The 18,633-nt window shown below is 42.7% G+C and overlaps 1 protein-coding gene across 4 annotated transcripts in view; it reads left to right on the top strand.

The window, feature by feature from the left end:
• TRAPPC9 (trafficking protein particle complex subunit 9) overlaps positions 1 to 16,978 on the top strand; it is a 442,295-nt gene extending 425,317 nt beyond the window's left edge. For all 4 annotated transcript variants that reach the window (XM_085053644.1, XM_085053643.1, XM_085053645.1 and 1 more), the window contains 2 exons: positions 6,533 to 6,756; positions 13,879 to 16,978. In XM_085053644.1, coding sequence (XP_084909770.1) covers positions 6,533 to 6,756; positions 13,879 to 14,058 — 404 coding nt within the window. In that variant the 3' untranslated portion in view covers positions 14,059 to 16,978. The remainder of the gene's footprint in view (positions 1 to 6,532; positions 6,757 to 13,878) is intronic.
• Positions 16,979 to 18,633: the final 1,655 nt, after the last annotated feature.

The following is an 18,633-nucleotide window of genomic DNA, read 5'->3' as shown; positions in this document are numbered from 1 at the left end:
TGCCATGGGGATTCTGCAGCATCCTCAGCACATTGCCATCACAGAGTTAAGAACAGACACAAACTGGGAGCAATTTGGCAAGAACGATAATGGGACCAGTCGGGATCTGTCATCAGCATACTGGGCACTGCAAAAGAGTGATTAAATAGGAAGACACGGACAATTATCGAAGACTAATTGCTTATTGTTGCTAGAACTATATTTTAAATGTGTTTTTCTTTTTAATTGCTTTTGGAGCGAATCAAGTGTCCTTAATTCAATTCTAAAATGTTTGGGAATGGGAAGTCTGCCAGGAATCAGGCAGCTCAGAGGTCTTGTGGAAGCAATTGCCTCTTTCACCAGCCTGTATTTGTGTCCAGTTATCCCATCCTCTGCCAACTTTGCTGTTTTCTGGTTCATGGCCCTGTGTTGGCTGAAGGTCTCTGGGTTGTTGGTACTTGCAGGAAGCTGCAATAACTTGTTCATATCTTTTCCTGTATTTTTCATTCATCACTGTCCAGGGGCCTTGACCCCAAGAGGAGCTGAACTCTTCAGGTCCACAGGGGGTTTGGAGCAGCAGGCTCTGAGTGTAAGGGCAGATTTTAGGACAGGACTAGCAGTGGTTGACAAGGTGAGATATCGGTGTAATCTGAACCTGTTACAACACAAACATCTGTGTACCTCTGTGCTCTGGTTCTAGGCACTGCAGGGAAATCAGGCAGGGGCTGGATTTGGCTCAGTATTGTGTCAGTGTAGCAATGAATGAATGTGAGGATGTCATTCCAAATTCAGATGCTCAGGTTTGGTGTGAGGAGCAGGTCCAAATCACAGACAAAAGGTTTAATACAAGTATCTAGGAGGGTGTTGTGTTATTAAATAACAATTAAGTGTTTTCCTGATGAGAGTGAAAGGGAACTCAGTTTTTATATTCATAGCAATACCTTTTGTATGGATTTATTCAACTCTGAAAGTACTGCAGGACCTCATCATGGACAAACAGATGCTGCATCTCTGTGTGCAAATAATTTGCAGGAACAGTTTGGAAAATGAAAGGAAACTGGTCTGCATTAGGGAGAACAAATGCAGAGAGGCGAAACAGAAACAGTGTTTAGGTTCACATTTTAGAGGAGGCACACAGGAAAATCCAAGGATCCTGTTGTCTCAACAGAATGCCACATGTCACCTGCTCCTCTAAGCAGCCCCAAAAACCAGGCTGATAAAACTATTGCTGACTTGACAAGGAGCAAGAGGGGGGCATGGGAAACTTGCTTGTTTGGAGACAGGCAGGATCAGCTTGCTCTGTACAGAGAGCTTGCCTGTAGTACAGGGTTTTTTCCTCCTTTCTGATCTTTTCTTCCACCTGCATAAAATGTAAGATCAAAAATGGACATAATTGTTCAATATATTTCTGGATAAATTATTTCAGAAATAATTCCCTTTTCATTGTTAATTTCCTTGCAAAATCCTGAACAAACACTCTTGCAAAAAAGGACAAGGAAAAAAAAAGATGTTCCAGACACCATGGCTGGCCCTTTCCATGCTCTTTTAGGGCAATTAGAAGCAAACCTGGCCTGGGCAAACATTTTAATCAGCACTTTAGATTTTTTGAACACAGAAAAACTGAATCATTATGTGAGACCTTCATTGCAGCAACTCTGGCTTGGGCTCTGGGTTTTTGGCTTTCCTCCAGCTAAGTACCTGATGGATATTAACTAGAGATGTCAGTGATGCTGCTGCTCCTCTCCCGTCCCCAGCCCTTGGCTCTCCTGGTTCACAGACCAAGATGAATAAAATTAGTATTTTGTAACAATTCTAACAGCATAGCATGGTTGATTGTCAGAGTACCCTAACTCTTACTGTGAAGTCAGGCAAGAATTGCTTTTCTGGTTTTAAAGTCTCTTCTACCTTGTATGAGAGAGGTATTTACTCATCTAGGCATCTCATGCCTTGAGTTTTTTGGCCAACTTGCTTGTGCAAAGCCATTTCTCTGTGATGTGTTTGCTCAAAGTCTTGGACCAAATTCCCAGCTGCAGAGGATGGCAGAGGGCATTGCATGTGCATCAGGTGGGGATTCAGCATCCAGTTAGAAAGGAAATATCCAATGGGAATCTCTCCATTCCCTCCCTTGAAAGACAAGCAGAACCACCCTGCCTTTCTCTGCAGCAGTTTTTTAAAATCAGCTCAGAAATGAGTGAGGAGAGAAAACATTGCTGGAATGTGCATTTCCACAGAGATTAAATGTATTTGTGTGCAGCTTTCTAAAATTAAACTTTGACAGTGGCAAAGAGGGACTTGGGTGTGAAAATGCAATTAGCCATGACTCAGGACTCTTGACATGCAGAGGGACCAATGAGTTGTGAGTTCTTGCATGGAAACTTGACAAAGTAGCAAGAACAGCTTACTGGGTGTTATATGAGCAGAATAAATAACACAAAATGTTATTAATGTTGATACTCATTTCCAAGTGGCTCCTTTGGGTGATGTAGGCAGAAGTGCACCTGGCAGGTGATGGTAAATGATGTTTTTCTTGTGGAATAGTCATTGTCTTCCTGTTAGTAACATTCATTCCCTTTTCTTGAGAGTTCTGAGATTCTGAAATAAAGACATTATAGGAATACTGATGTATTATTTTCACATAATGGTCTCTCACAGACTTCCTGTGGTGTCAATAAGCATCACCCATCAGCTGAGCCATAAAGTAGTTTTTCCATCTTAAAGATTAATTCACAGAGATCCTAAAAGGCTTGGCAAAGGCTCTCAGTGAAAAAGCAAGGCTTTCCAATCACCCTTCTCAGTGGTTGTATCAGCTTCATCCTCTGCCTTCCAAAATGTGTTGGATAACATTTTCTCCCTTGATACAATAATCACTCAGGGAAGGTCCTAGAGAGAAAACAGAGTGGCCCTGTGGCTGTTCATTAATGTGTGTCACAGACAGCGTCTGTCCTTTTTTCATGGCTGTCAGGCATTGCAGGGTAATTTTGGCACCCAAGGATGCCAACACAGTGGGCACTGTAGGTAAATGAACAGGAAAGGGGGTGGGGAGGACAGCATTCTGTTAGCTATTACATTACTTCAAAAATTATTTAACTTTTAATTAGAAGGAGATTGGGAAATTGCTAGGTCTTTATGCTTTTTTTTTTCCCTTCTGTCAGCCAGATTTTATGCTCCCACTTTTGAAATGCAATTTATATATGTTGTTTGAATTAAACTTGGTCCTTCTAATTTTCTGAAGTGCTGTTTCTCTCGTATCTGAATCTTTGTAGGATGGAGATACAGCCACGACTGTCTTCTGTGCTAGTGACTGCATCTTCTGATTCAGAGCTCCTGTATTCTGAAGCCAATAATGATTCACTCTCACAGCAGTGGTGTGAGCAGTCTCAGCTTTTATATGCCATCTGTGTGAGTGAGCTGAATCTGCAGAAATGGGACCCTGTGCACATGGCTTTTCCTCTGCTCAGGGATGAAAATATTAAAGCAAATCCGTATGGTCCGTGAGATGTTTTCTGTGTCAGGAAGGGAGTAAAGCTGCCTGTCAAACCAAGCTGTTCTCTCTGATGAAAGGGGGCTGTTTTTAAACACTCCTTTCCATAGTATTTTGCACGCCAGCCATGTGTGCTTTCTCATCTGACATCTCATTGAGATCCTTGGCTCTGGTACTGCAGGAGGGAAGTGTGTTCTGGGAAGGAAGGAAATTATCTCTCAATATGTACACAAACCTGTGCACACACACACACTTTTAAATCAATCTCAATGAATTGAATTTTTTTTTTTTTTGGGAATGCGAAAGAAAATTAATCTGGTTGAGCCAGACTTAATTGCTTCCCTTTTGTTTGGATTTTCTATTTTCTCATGAAGATATTAGAAATAAATGCTCTGAGCTATTATTAGATACCAAGGTAGAGATGGAGGGCAAAGGGTTCATTTACAATTCCTACAGCAGACCATTGAAGCTAAAAGGCAAGCTGATGAGCAGCTTGAAAATATAGATTCATCCACTAAGCTTAGGGAGTATTTCCAAAGGTTTGTGCTGGCCTGGGGATCTAACCCTCTGTGCAGCTGGAAAACCCACTGCATGGAGGAAGCAGGAATAAATGTGGGGTTTTTTTTTTCTTTTTAGTTAGTGAAAGGAGTCACCTTGCAGAAGAAGCTGGAAAACATAAACTCACATAAAGTAATGAATTGATATAAATGCATTGCTTTTGAAGGGAGCAACTGGACTTCAGCTCTGTGTCAGGAGGCTGGGAAGCATAAAGGTTCTCCACAGATACACATTCTTTGTGTTTTGAAAGTTTCAAGTCAGTTAATCCCTGATGATGGGATACCAATATAACCACTGCTTCACCTCCATGATCTTAGGGCAATACTGCAAGAAGCAATTTGATCATGTTGGGCAGGAGAGCCCATGGCATTAGAGTGCTCTGTTGCAAAAGAAATCCAATGCTAAAAAGGTTTTCTAGCCCTACCCTAAAATGCAGTGGTGATTATCACTTCCTTTCAGAGAATCACAGAGATTGGCAAGGAGCTCTGGAGACTATGGGATCCTTCCCCTGTCCAAGCAGGGCCACCTCAAGCCACTTGCAAGGACCATGGCCAGATGGCTTTTGAGTTTCTCCAAGGATGGAGACTCCACAACATCCCTGGGCAACCTGTGCCAGCACTGGGTCATCTTCACAGTGAAAAAAGCATTTCCTGATGTTCAGAGGGAAGCTCCTGTGTTTCAGTGTGGGCACATTGCTTCTGATCCTGTCACCAGGCACCAGTGAAAATGGCTCTGTCCTCTTTGCAGCTTCCCTCCAGGCGTTCATCTACATAGTTGGGATCCCCTGGAGTCTTCTCCAGGCTGAACAGGCTGAACAGTTCTCACATCCTGTCCTCATGGGAGAGATGCTTCTCCAGTCCCTTAATCCTCTTCCTGACCCTGCACTGGAGTCTCTCCAGTGTGTCCATGTCTCTTGTATTGAGGAGCACAGAACTGGACACAGCACACCTCATCAGTGCTCTAATTGTAAAAAAAAAAAAAAAAAAAAAAAAAGGAAAGTTTTGGAATAGGGGCTGTTCCAGCTGGGGCACTGACACTGGTTTTGAATAGCTTCAGCTTGAACACTGAAGGGATTTTTTGTGCTCTTTTTGCCATACCTCTTGTGTCTGCTTGTATATACTTGCTGCTGCATTTGGGCAGCTTTGGTCAAGGAGGGGTTTTCATCTGGGCATCTCAGCTTTGCTGACCTGACCTCTGGAATAAATGTTCCTTTCTGAACTTATTTCTTCTTTGGCAATAGCTTTTGTTTATTTTTTTCCAGTGGCTGCTTTGAGGCTTGTTCAGTTTGCCAGGCTAAAGGGCATCACAAGAACATGCATCATTTTGTACTTTTTGTCTAAGGCAACAAAACAAAACTAAGTTACAAAAAATCACTTTGGTGTAATTTTTTTTTTCTGTGAAAACTCCTGAAGCATAAAAATAGTGTCTTTCCTTGAAGAGGGAATATTACTAATGTAAATCCAATGCAGAGGAATAATATGATGTATGTCAAAAGGCAAGCAACCGAGGAGGAGCTGGAGTGATGGAAATGCCTCACGGGCATATGAGATTGTGGGGATAGGTATTCACACAAAGGATGCTTTCTTACATGTGCCCAGGGCTTTCTCTTATCTCTGAACATGAACCCATAGTGAAATAGAAATGTTCCTGTATTAATAGTGCATTGGAGATAACCCTGCTCTGAAAAATACAGTAATACTGCTCAACTGGGAATCCTTTCAGAGCAGGGAATTGGACTGGCAATTTCATAGTGTGTTGGTAATGAAACATTTTGGTTCTGTATAAGCAAATGGGCAAGGTTAATGGACACATTACTCTGGCTGTCATTGTCCCAGCAGTAGCCAATTTAGAGGCTTTATATTTTCTGCTGTCCCAGTAAGGGAAAGAAAAGTAGAAAGTTAAAAATAGAAATCCAAGAATGATTTAAAGTGCAAAGAGTGAACAAGCTTGTAGTACTCAAGTATAATTTTAAAATCCCTTTTTTCCTCATAATCTGGACTTTCATGTATGTGTTACATTGCAAATTCTGCCAGTGTCTGTCGTGCTCCAAAAGCTTTCCTCCATACAGAAGGATTTATTCTGACTCTAACACGTGAACATGAGCCTCCAGCCCTGCATCTCTCTAGCTGCTCTTGTACTGATGGTTCCTGTTTGCATTTCCCTTCACCTGATGCTGTTGATTTGCAGAACCATGAGAAATTGTCTGTGGCTTTGGCCTTCAAGGGAGGAAGTTGAAAAAATATCTTTTGGTGCCTGTGTGTAGACCATAATTGGGTTTTTTTTCATAGCTCTTTTAACAGCTGTGGACAGATATCAGGCCCTCATGAACTAGTTTTTTTCAAGTAGGTGTCCTAAACAACAGCACAGCATTGGGTTTTCTTTCCCAAAATTAACCATCCCACTCTCTTGGTTTCGTTGAGGTTACCTTTTTCTTGTTGAGTCTCCTGTCAAGATTAATGAACTTTCTGAAACAGCTGCCCAACCTAATGAGGACTTGTTTCCTTTGATTTGCAGACATCCTGGTTGATGGCAAGGTGTGTGACTGTGACATTGTGGTGACCTGCCAGGTTGGAGACCCTGTCCCCTTGCAGGTGAAGCTGACCAACCGCAGCAAGCACAGCGTGGGGCCCTTTGCTCTCACCATGATGCCCTACCAGGACTACCAGAACGGGGTGCACAACTATGACCTGCAGGATGCCATCACCTTTGTGGGCTCCAACACCTTCTACATCGATTCTGTGAGTTGCTTTAGCTCATGTATCAGGATTTTGAATGATGTGCATTTGCTTTCATTTCAGGGGCTTCATTACTCTATTGTGCATTTTAAGGCAGAGCAGGTTTTGGAAAGCCCCATAATTATGGCAGCTATTGCAAACAGTGCTGCTAGGTTCATCTAGAAACATCTCCCTGAATTGATTTAAGGCTGCAATTTCCTATCGTGTAAACCACTACTGAATTATCAGAGGCAGCAACTTCTGGTCACTCCAGATGTGACAGAATGTGAGTGGGTAACCCTAGATTGAATGTTCAATACCATATTGCCAGTCCCTTGAGTCACCCACTGCAGCCTGCAGTAATAGATTTTAAATAACTTTTCTTTTTTACTTTAGTCCATAAGAAATATTCCCCAGGCTGAGCCAAGGAACTCAGCAAATCAGTTTTAGTCAGGTCCTGAGGAAATGCAACAGACTGAAAAAAGAAAATGCTCAACATTAATGGCCAGTCTGATGAGCTGGTTCATTTCCTGGATGCTTAGCATACTGTTATAAAACCATAAAGATATGCTTAAAATGAGGCAAAAGAAAAAAAGAGCCCCTTTTTAAAAACAATTGAGATTATGATTTTCCTCTCAAATTCTTTAGAAAATTCAGGTCTAGAAGCCTTTTTCTTCTAAGGCAAGACACTGAAAATATAGATAATGCTACTCTCTCCCACATCCTTCCTTCCCAAAAATGCAACAACAAAATGCCTGGAATGAAAACTTGCAGACAATGCTGCAGAGTGGAATGAACAGCATTTCTGGTAACTCATGAAATAAACATGAAGAAGGGGGTGAATGTTTAGGATAGTGCTTAGGAACTTTGCTTAGGTCAGTTCTTCGGATTGGCAATAAAATGTACCTGTCAAAATTAAATATATAAGCGAACTTTAGTTAGAAAGAAATTAAAGGTTAACCACAGGGATAATCACCATGTGTATTTTACAATTACGCATCACAGAAGAAAATATTTCTGAAAGCTAATGAGCATGAAATGTACCATCAACTTGAATTTTAATGGGGGCTAACTGCATTCTTATAGCTGAATAATTGAAATATGTCAACAGAAATCATCCAGAGATGGCTTTCCTTGACTCTGTTTCTGACAATGTGGAGTTTTTAATCAGAGTGGTGGTGTTTGGATGCCCAGCTGCCAAAGGGCCTGACCCTCCAGGCTAATGAGGGAAAAGGGAGATGTCAGTGTGATGTATTCTTACCTTCTGATTGAGTCTCCTACGGGGCAGGGAGTCAGGAGGTCACATCTCTGGTGCCTGCCCAGGCAGCCTTCTCATATGTTATGGTCCCTGCTTTTGCCCCTTTCTCAGTATTTTGACATTTCTCCTGTAAACACAATCCCCAGGAAGTTAAAAATAGAATTGTTTGCTGCTGCTCGTCCTCCTTTCCATTTAAAAAGGTGAAATGAAGAAAATGTAGACTCTCATACAAGAAGTGTTGCATTTCAGTGTGTGGTGTTGGTGCTACACAGGATCCTAGGGAAAATGCTTGGTCATGTTTCTTTGGGGCACAGAGCCCTGAGCATGGAAGAAAATCCTTCAGTGCATCTAATGCTGTCAAAGGCCCTTTCTTCCCTCATAATAACTAATTTAGTAATAGCAGATAGGTTTCAGAAAGTTCCACCTGTCTGGGGGGCAAGGGGGAAGTCCTGGTTTGTATATTTGATGCTTCAGGGAAGAACCACCATGCTCAGAATTGTGGTTATGCTCTGAGTTTGGCCAAAAGTCAGACAGATGCTGGTTAAAAAAAACAAAGATGTTCATGGTTGGGTGAGATGAAAGAGAACCAGATTTTCTCTTTTTTCTAAACAGAAGTTGAGATACTGGACCAGATTCCCTGTTGGTTTTCAACTCTGTGCTGCTGTGTGGAAGTGTTTAAAAATAATTTTTTTAACCTGAGGTCATGGGGACTTGATTATTTTTCTTCTGTAATGGAGGAGGCTTGAGGTTCTGCCCTTTCTCAGCTGCTTGTGAAAGGTGCTCCCCTCTCCCCCAGCAGACCCAGAGATGCTGCAAACACTTGTTTTTAAGTTGTCCAGTTTAGCAAAAACTGCATTGGTCAGCAGTTGAAGTTAATTGGGCTGACTTGACACTGCCACTGGCACAGAGGTGCTGACATGATTTATTGCAGGGCTGGGCTGGGTGGGAGGAAGGATGGAGAGCCAAGGATGGTTTGGAGCATCACTGGTGCGTGGTCAAGAGCGAGTGGGAGCATCAGGTGTTACAGCAAGGGCAGACACTTCTCACACCCTGAAAATTCTCTGTTGTCATGCAGAAACTTCATTATTGGTACCAAAAAACCCAACAGATCCCTCTGTCTTCCTAAATGTTTGTTTCATATTAAGTCTTATGCTCAAAAATTCAGTTATTTTTGATTCCAGACTAAAAAGTTTCAAAGCAGTTTCTGCTGCTGCCTGGAAGACAGGATATATACAGGAATTTTCAGGATGCACATGCTTCTTCGCAGTGTGAATATAAATCATTGAAAGGGTAAAAGTCACACAATTTTGTATTTCTCTTTTTTGTGGCTTGAAGTCCAGGTTAAAAGATCTATCTTGGAAGTAATGTAATGATGCTTATTCACCTCTTTGTGCTTTTACCTCAGTTCAATGCAGCAGCCTGGGTTTGTGTCACAAAATCTCTGCTGAGATATGCTGCTTCAAAAAGCAAAGTCTTTTCTGGAAAATTTTAAAGGGTATTGAGCTATTTCCATGCATTTTAAATTAAGTAAAATCTTTATTTTTAAGCACAACTTCTAATTTGGCTAGCCTTACTTTTCTCTGTCTGTATTTGACAGAAAAAAGTGACTTTCTCCATTATGATTTAAATATTTTACAGTTTTTGTTCGGTGGGTGATTTTGAAATATGAGTTAACATGATGGAACGTACCCATTAAAATACAGTGCATTGATTTATTTTTTTATCTTGCTTCCCAACATAAAGTTTATCTTTCACTGTATTATTAAAAGATTTTAGTTCTTACCAATGTTTTTTGTTGACCAATTAGTTGATCACACAGAGTTGCTTTCTGCCAAATTAAAACCAAAAATATTGTCTTCTGTGGAGACTTCTGTAACTTGCAGCAATTCATCCTCCCTTGTTGTCCCTGCTTGTGCCATTTCTTATTCTCCAGCAGGATTTTTTACCATGCACAAACTCAAGCGATGGGTAGTGGGAGATGAGGAGAAATTCATTAGTAGATGGTCATTTTGAATCAGCTCAGAAGCCATGGTGAACATTTGCTTACTTCTGGCAGGTCCTCTGTGGCCCATCTGGAACAAATTATTTTTCTTGGCACTGCTTTATTCATACTGTAAACTCTTTGGGGCAGTGAGCAGGAGTTGGCACCAGCCCTAATCTCCGACTGAGCTCCCTAAGTACTACAGCAGTATAAATAAGTAGTAATTAGTTCTAAGCAATCGCAGTCCCACATGGTAGCCTAAATCAGGGAAGGATTAGGATGCAGCTAGAAACTTAATTTTTCTTCTGTCTTGGTGGAACAAAGGAGTAATGTGGACATTTTTTCCTTGATTTTCAGCCATTGTTTTCTGGGGTACAGTTTTCCCATCTTTGGTTTCCATGGTTCTGTGGGATTTTAGTAAAACCTGTTTTAACTCTGCCTTGACTCAGGAATGTCAGCATCCTGATGAATGATTCAACAGCATCCCAGGCTGGCACAACATACAGATCTGGGCAGTGACACTACCAGAGCTGCTGGACTGAAGGACAACACAAATCCTGGGCATCTTCCCTGTCCTGTGCAGACATCTCAGTGCCTTAGGCCATTCCATTGCCTTTGTTTAGGTAACTCTGTTCTGGCTCTGTAGGGCTGCCCAGAGAGACCATTCTGTGTTTGCTGCACTGTCTGCATTCACTAGGTATCTTCCTTCTTTAGTAGGAGCTTGGAGACCTCATGTGCAGAGAGACACCTAAATGTAGGTGGTTTAACCTCCAAATTAGTCATGTGGATGTGACTCTCTACTGACCTGACTGCTGCTGCTCAATGTCTGCTCTTTTGGGAATGTTTGTAGGCAGCCCCACTGGAGAGGCAGCCTTGCTTTCCAAAGCTGGTTCCTGTTTTGAAGGAAACAACTTGTAACTTCTGCAGAGCCACCTGCACCTCAGCAGGGAGAAGGTTTCAAGCTCCTTTTACTTCCCTGTTTCTTCTCCAAACCACAAGTGTTGATACAGTGATGGTAGTTATGCTCTGAGTTTGGCCAAAAGTCAGACAGATGCTGGTTAAAAAACCAAAGTTAATGGCTGAGTGAGATGAAAGAGAAGCAGTTTCTCTTTTTTATAAACAAAAGTTGAGATACTGGACCAGATTCTGCCCACAACAGAGATTCTGCCCACAACAGCAGAGCCCAAACCATGAATGTGATGTCAGGAAGGAGCCTGAAGCCACTTTGCTGCTCATCAAGGGCTGTGATGTGGGCTGTTACAGATACTCCTTCATGGTGTAGTGAGATAAGGAAAAATGGACTGGGAAATGGAAAATGGACCCTTGAAAAAGCTAAGGGTCCTGAGGAGGCTTCATTTGCTGTTTGTCTGCACCTACTGCTGTCATTCATGCCTGCTGCTGTCCTCCTCTGCATGCAAGTCCAGTGAGGCAGAAATCAGCCAGGCAGCCCTGGGAGAAGGGGAAGGAAGCAAGAGGGGACATGGTTTGATGTTGTTCTGCATGTCCAGACGCAGTGCCAGAGGGCAAGAACTTGTACCAGCGAGGAGGGGAGATACCAAGGACAGGGTCAGGGGAACAGCTGTGGCTGCTCTGATCATTCACGTGGATGACACGATGCTGATGAGTTTGCTGTAGGTCAGCAGAAGTGCTCAGTGCCCAAACCAAAGGGAGCCTGGGCTCTCCAGCTCTGAGGATGTGGCTGCTGGTGAACAGCCAGGGCCCTGTGCAGGAGCTGTGATTTGGAATCATAGGAGCATGGAATGGTTTGGGTTGGAAGGGAATTTAAAGCTCATCTCATTCCAACCCCCCTGCCACGGTCAGGGACACCTTCCACCACACCAGGTTGCTCAGAGCCCCATCTAACCTGTCCTTGAACACTTCCAGGGATGGGGCAGCCACAGCTTCTCTTGGCAACTTGTGCCAGGGCCTCAGCACCCTCACAGTCAAGAATTTTTTCTATATATCTAATCTAAATTTCCGCTCTCTCAGTTTGACCCCCATGCTCTTTGTCCTATCACCACAGATCCTGATGAAGAGTCTTTTCCAGCTTCCCTGAAGCCCCTTCAGGTACTGAAATGTGCTGTGAGGTCTCCACTCAACCTTCTCTTCTCCAGGCTGAACAGCCCCAACTTTCTCAGCCTGTCTTCAGAGGGGAGATGCTCCAGAACCTTTAGGAACTTCATGCTCTCTCTCTGGACTTGCTCCAGTTTAGGGAGATTCAACAAAGCAGCCTGATAGCCCAGGGAGCTAAACAGGATACATGTCTACTGGCTAAAGAATCTGGCAGTGAAAATAAAAAAAAAAAAGTCTAGAGCTAGAGAAAATGGAAACAAACAGCTCATTCCCTCCACTTCTGAAAGCTACAGAGAACCTGCCGCATGGAAGGTGCTGGCTGGCAGTTTTCAGCTCTCTGGCATATTCTTGAGTTCCCTACACCCCTGAAATCTTCTTAGTCATTTGCCTTCCCCCGTTCCCACCATGGCCTTCCCATCACCCTTTTTCTGGTCTTCCCATGCAGTGACGAGTTATCCTTCATCAAAGGGTGTCCATAGGTACTTTCCCAGTTCCAACCCCATTGTTCATGTCCCAGTTTACCATAAGACAATTTTTTTTAAAGTGTGGAACACTCCTGTCTCAGAGCCTTGGCCTCATCCCTTTGCTGTTCCAGGTGGAGGTGTCCCCTTGCAGAGGGGACATCACTCCCTCCTGAACCACACCAGGACAGGTCAGAGCTTCTGGGTGCAAAGCCAGAGTTTCTGCTGTGGTTGGGGTTGGATCTCAGCCTGGCTGACCAGTGGAGTGTCAGGCTCTCAGTTTGGAATCAGTGCTGGACTCTGTAACCTGGTGGACACTGAGGTGTTTGGAGAAGACCAAAGAAAGGCTCATTGCCAGTGAGTGTTCAAGGGAAAGGGAAATACATGGGCACAGGGCTTGATGGCTCCACAGTGCAGAGAGAAGAAAAGAACTGTCAGATGGTCTTGGCTGTGGGAAGACCAATACTGAGGAGATCAGGGATCCTTAATTGGGACATTTCTACTGGGATGAAATTGCCTTTTCACAGTCTTTTTGAAAAATTCCGTCCCGTGGAATGGCTTTGTGTTGATTTGCATTTGCTGCAACTTTAACTCAGTTCTAGGCATCCTGAAACTGGATTTAACATCTTGTGGAAGCAGATACTAATTCAAACGTTATCACATGCTGAACAGTTGTGGGAGTGTTAAAGTTAGAAATTACTGAAGTGTCTTGCTGAAATGATGGACTGAGATATATTATTTGTTGTGAAGATATGGACTGTAGATGGGTTTGTGATGAAGGAAGATACATAAATGTAGAAACAGTGTGAACTCTGTATTTAATTTGGACAAGTTAATTCAGGATGGCTACTGTTTCTGGGAAGTTTCTTGCTAAACTTCATTATCACAATGATAGTGAATATTAAAGATTCCTGATTAGAATTTGCAGTCAAATTGTGTCTCAGTAATAAGTGAGAATGAACTTAGTTATTGCTAATCTGTTAAATGTTGTTTAACCATGTATTTAACATTAATTCAGAGACATGATTTGGAACTTTAATTGAGATGTTGGCAAATGCAGTTTAAGAAGAGATTTAGGGTGATCTCTACCTTAAACAAATTCTGTTTTGGAATTTTTGACTCCTGAAGGTTCATATTCTATTTTGAGTTGTGCCACAGATTTACTGCATGAGTGAATAACAGGATTTATTTTTTAATGCAGCAGTTTTACTAGAACAGGGACAAGACCTTTACTCCTTTTTCTATGAAAGTATTATTAAGATGTGAATCTGGAGTACTCTGAGACCACTGGAAGGAGCTAATGAATTGCAAACTTCAATTAATTTGCTTCTTTGATGGTTTATTTACACTGATTTTCACATTCTCTTTGCCAGGTAAAGCCAACCAAAGACTCTGTGTACTTTGGAGCACTTCTCTTCCTCTACACGGGTGATTTCTACCTGAATATCAAATTCCACGAAGACAACTGCATCAGGGAGCTGCCCCTGTCCTGGCTCTGCCTTCCCAGTGTCCACATCCGTGCTCTGGAGCCTGTGGCCCCAACTCAGCTGTAAATGTCGTGTGAGCTACTTGATTAACCAGAGCACACAGCAGTGCTTGGCACATCCTCTGCTTGACCCCAGCTTGTTTCTGTCCAACCCCAGGCCACAGGCTCTACTTTGGAGGAACAGCTGAACACTTTCTGAATTGGCTGATAGTCATTTGGACAGCTGCTTTAGCTAATTTCAGAGGGAGAGAGATTATAACTGTGCTGAAGTTTTCCTCTGTTTCCAGACAGCCTTTCAAACTGCTTATATATGCATTGTACTTCAATATACTCCATTGATATCAGTGCTTTGAAAGGCTCTTGAGGGCTGAATTTAGCCATGTGTTTGAAGGTCTTAAATACAATTTGAATAATCCTGTTTCATCATTTTTCAGTAAGATTTGTGGATCTGTATGAAATTCCTGCTGGTTTGTGCTGGACCCATGGATTGTTTCCCTTGGGGTGTAGATCTCTCTTAGATTTGTTCACTGGCTTGTTCTTTTCCATTTGTTTGCCGAGTATTTGGTGTCTTTGGTAGTAAATGGCAGTAGTGGTGCTTTTTAGTGTGATGCTGAAAGTAAGAATAGCAAATGTGCCTGCAGTTATTGTCTCCCTCCCCTGAGCCCAGTGCCCCTTGCTCCTGGTAAAGTCACTGCCTTTGGTTTGGCAGATCTATGAACTAGAAAGGAGAGAGGGTGAGGAAGAGCAAAAGAGTTTTGTCCTTGAGAGAATAAATAAGCCAACTTTTGGGCTGCCTAAGGCTTGCATGTGAATTTCGGATTTCACAGTTCTGTTTTATACAGTCACAGTCACTTGAAACATTTGCAGACACCTAAAGATTCACCAGAATTAATCAGATGATCATTAATATAACTTCTCATGAGTTTCTGCAAACTCTTGTCATCAGATTTTTCATACTAATATACTGCTTCTTAAATGTGTCTGGTTTTTTCCTTTTTTTGTTTTCATTAATTTTTTTATAAGTTTAATTATTAGGCAATTAAGGCCATGGAATTCCTAACTGTAAAAGTAGCTGTTGAATGTACTGATAATTTAGCCTGTTTTTCAGAGTAATGTTTTTGTATAGTGAGACATGTTTTTACCCCATGTAAAGCAGGGAGCTGTCTTAGCTGTATGATTAATACATTATTTCATGGACCATATGTTTAAAACCTATCTCAGTCTTTTAAACACATAGTTAAATTTGGTGGTGGTATGCTTTTGGGGGTGGAAACACCAAGATGTGGCAGGGACACTCCAGTTAGCTCTACATGATTTAAATCTACATGCACAACCTCTTTGCAGTTTCTTTGTTTCTTTACAATTTATCCAAACGTGGGTCCCCGCTGAATGCCTGTCCTGGCCCTTCCTGCTCAGTTCTGGCTCTCTGCACCACACCCAGGTGTACTTTTAGAGGTGACTGGTGTTTTCCATAGGAAAGACAGTGCTCAAAACTCCATTCATTGCATGCTTGCAAATGACTGTTCATCCTAAATGTATTCCTAACCTGAGGGAACTGTAGCTGTAGCTTGGTAGCTGTATTTCCAGTGTATGCAGGCTATTATCTCTAAAAACCTGTTTTGTGGCAATGTTACCATTGTTTGTGCTTGAGCTGTGGCTCTGTACTCAGCCTTGAAAGTGCAAGTTTTCAGTCTTGACCTGATCAAAATCTGAGCCCAGCGGGAGATTTACTTGCAATGATTTACTGCTGTGTCAGGTTCCAGTCACTTTTGGTAACAAAACTGTTCCTTAGCCTGGCACAGTGGCTCTGGGCCAGAGACACCATGGAAAGAGGGTCCAGCAGCTGAGTTGGGCCTGTTTTTCTGTGTTGGTGGAGCTCTGCTGACCAGATTGTGCCATGAGGCTGATTTCTCTGTCACTGGATAGGCAATACACAGAAAAATAAGATCCAAGGAGAGCAGGCACTTAACCAGTTCATCTCCATAAAAGCTTGGCTTTGACATCTGTGTCTGTACTATGTTGCACAAAACTCTTGCAGCAAAATACAAATTGGGTTTTATTCAGTGTTCCCAGCAGATAATCTGCAGATTCTAGGAATACAGCTAAGGCTTTGTAAGGACCACATTGCATTTGAAATAAAAATACTGTGAAGTAGATGCTGTTGCAGTCAGGATGCTTCAGTTTACTCAGTTAAGGGATTATCCTCTAATTGACTTTTGATGTTCTCTGAGAAGATAGGGTCTTGTTCTGTGAAGCCTGTACTGGGATACAACATTCCTGTGCCTTTTATTTATAAAGGATCCTGATCCACAGCCTGCTGAAGCTGTTGGAATGGGAACAGGTTTTATTAGAACAAAAGCGAGCTGCATATTTTCCAGGTATCCAATATGCCATTATAAATCTGCCATATGTGCACATAAATTTAAGTTCTTATGTGTGAGCTGACCCTTAAAGTTCTATCTCTTCATTATAGAGTAGACTACTCTGTCCCTTGTCAATGTGGATGCTTAGTTGCTTTTGGCATTTATGATATCTTCCCCAATTTTCTCACACTTCTACTTGTCTTGGTGAGGGAGATGAAACACAAGAAGTTCTTTCTGAGAATCATTTTTAACTTTTCCAGAAGGAAGATATTGAAGTGTTAGTGAACTTTGGAGAACGGTTGAAGGAAAGTTGCTTAAAGTCACCGGGGCTGCTGTCAGGATTGGTCCTTGTAGTGCCTGAAAGAAGGATGATACTTGTCTTATCTGCTCTCCTTTCCTGGTACTGAAAACTTCTTTTTATTTCTCTGAAACACCCAGCAATTATTTTGAACATGATGAGCTGAACAGTTCATTGTAAATCTGATACGAACCAGTGGTTGCAATAAATTATTCCTAATTTAAATGGCCATTGCTGAGAGCAGATGTTGGTCCCAAATATGAATGCCCTGGAGAAACATAAGTTGTGTAACTTCAACTGAATAAATACTTGTTATTTACACCTCTGCCAGTCTCTTCTGTCTGTAGTTCTTGATTGTGTTCTTGTGTATTTTTACTGACAATAACGCACATCTCTTGATGCTGTATTCTGTCTCTGAAACAATGTGTTTGACCCTGGAAATGAAATTTCAGCTTCACTCAAACTTTCTCTTCCTAGAAGAGCTCAGAGGTGGTGAACCATGTGGCTCCACAGAGTGGCTGCTGTGTCAGTGTCTGTTCCCTGTCAGCTGAAGGGAGGGAGAGGCATTCACATGAAAGGCAGCAAACGGCCTGAAGTTGTGTCAGGGGAGGTTTCAGTCGGATATTAGGAAAGATTCTCACTCAGAGGGTGGTTGGGCCCTGGAAGAGCTCCCCAGGGAAGTGGTCACAGCGCCAAGCCTGACAGAGCTCAAGAAGTGCTTGGACAACACCTCAGGTGCATGGTGGGCTTGTTGGGATGGTGCTGTGCAGGGCTGGGAGTTGGACTCTGATCCTTGGGGTTTCCTTCCAACTCAGCAGGTTCTGTGAGTCTGAAATGCCTCAGTGTCCTAATACTGATGCTGAGGGTGGTGAGGTCATGGCACAGATTGCCCAGAGAGGTGATGGTTGCCCCATCCCTGAAAACACTCAAGGTTGGCTTGGAGAGGATTCTGAGCAACCTGATCCAGTTGAGGATGTCTCTGCTCATTGCTGGGTGTTTGGAACCAGACCTGTAAATGTTCCTTGCAATCCAAACCATTCCATGATTCTGTCATCCTTTCCATCCTCTAAGAAACAGCTCAAAGGCTGGAAGGACCATCTTGGAAGACTGACTGCAAGCACTTAAAAACCATCTGATGCCCAGCCTTGTTTGAGCTCCTCCTATCAAACAGTCCTGGAGCTCCTGTGTTTGGATTTCCAATCTAGAAGCTCTTAAGCTTTCCTTAGAGAGAACCAGCTGCACTCTCCCTTCCTTGAATCCTCTGGCTCCCTTCCTGGCTATGGCACTTTGTTTGTCCCTGGCATGGGGCTGTGCATCCATCCTGCTCTCACTGCACACCCCAGAGCAGTGCTGGCTGCTGACTCTCTGGGATGGAACCAAGCTTGGTTCTTCTGCAGCTCTGGGCTTGCAGCTCAGCTCTTTGGTTCTTCTGCAGCTCTGGGCTTGCAGCTCAGCTCTTTGGGCACAGGGGAGATTTGAAGGCTTTCATACAGGTAGTTGCTTTACAGAGCTTTGCAAGCACTAGTGCTCTTTTCTTACTACAGAAGACACAAAGAACTGGACAAAATGTTAGTGTCAAGTGTTCTGTGATGTTTCCCTCTGGGGTTAGGTCAAGGTTTTTGGGTTGTTCAGCATCTTTTTAGCTCTTAGTTTCTCATCTTGTTCTTTCTTACCTCATTCTTCCCACTGACTCTTCTACTCACTGCACTTTTCTGCTTTTCTTTGTTTGGTCCCAATGAAAAGGATCAACTTGTCCCTTTCTTCTTTTCCTTCCTCTGCATCTCTGTTAGAGCCCCCCAAACACTTTGTTCATGTTGTGGAAAAAACTGCTTCAAACCCAATTTCAACTTCTAAACCAGAGGTTGGCTCTCATATTCTCTCTTGAAAACACCTTGAGCTATTCCAGTAGAACAGGATCTTGTCCATTTTGCTACCATCTGATGTTGCTTTTTGGAAGGACACTTGGGCCACTGCATTCATG

The sequence above is a fragment of the Lichenostomus cassidix genome, chromosome 2, assembly GCF_008360975.1.
Source record: "Lichenostomus cassidix isolate B80296 chromosome 2, HeHo_3.0, whole genome shotgun sequence".
In the NCBI taxonomy this organism is placed as follows: Eukaryota; Metazoa; Chordata; class Aves; order Passeriformes; family Meliphagidae; genus Lichenostomus; species Lichenostomus cassidix.
Note: the sequence above shows the minus strand (reverse complement) of the source record. Positions and strands in the feature narration are given on the sequence as shown.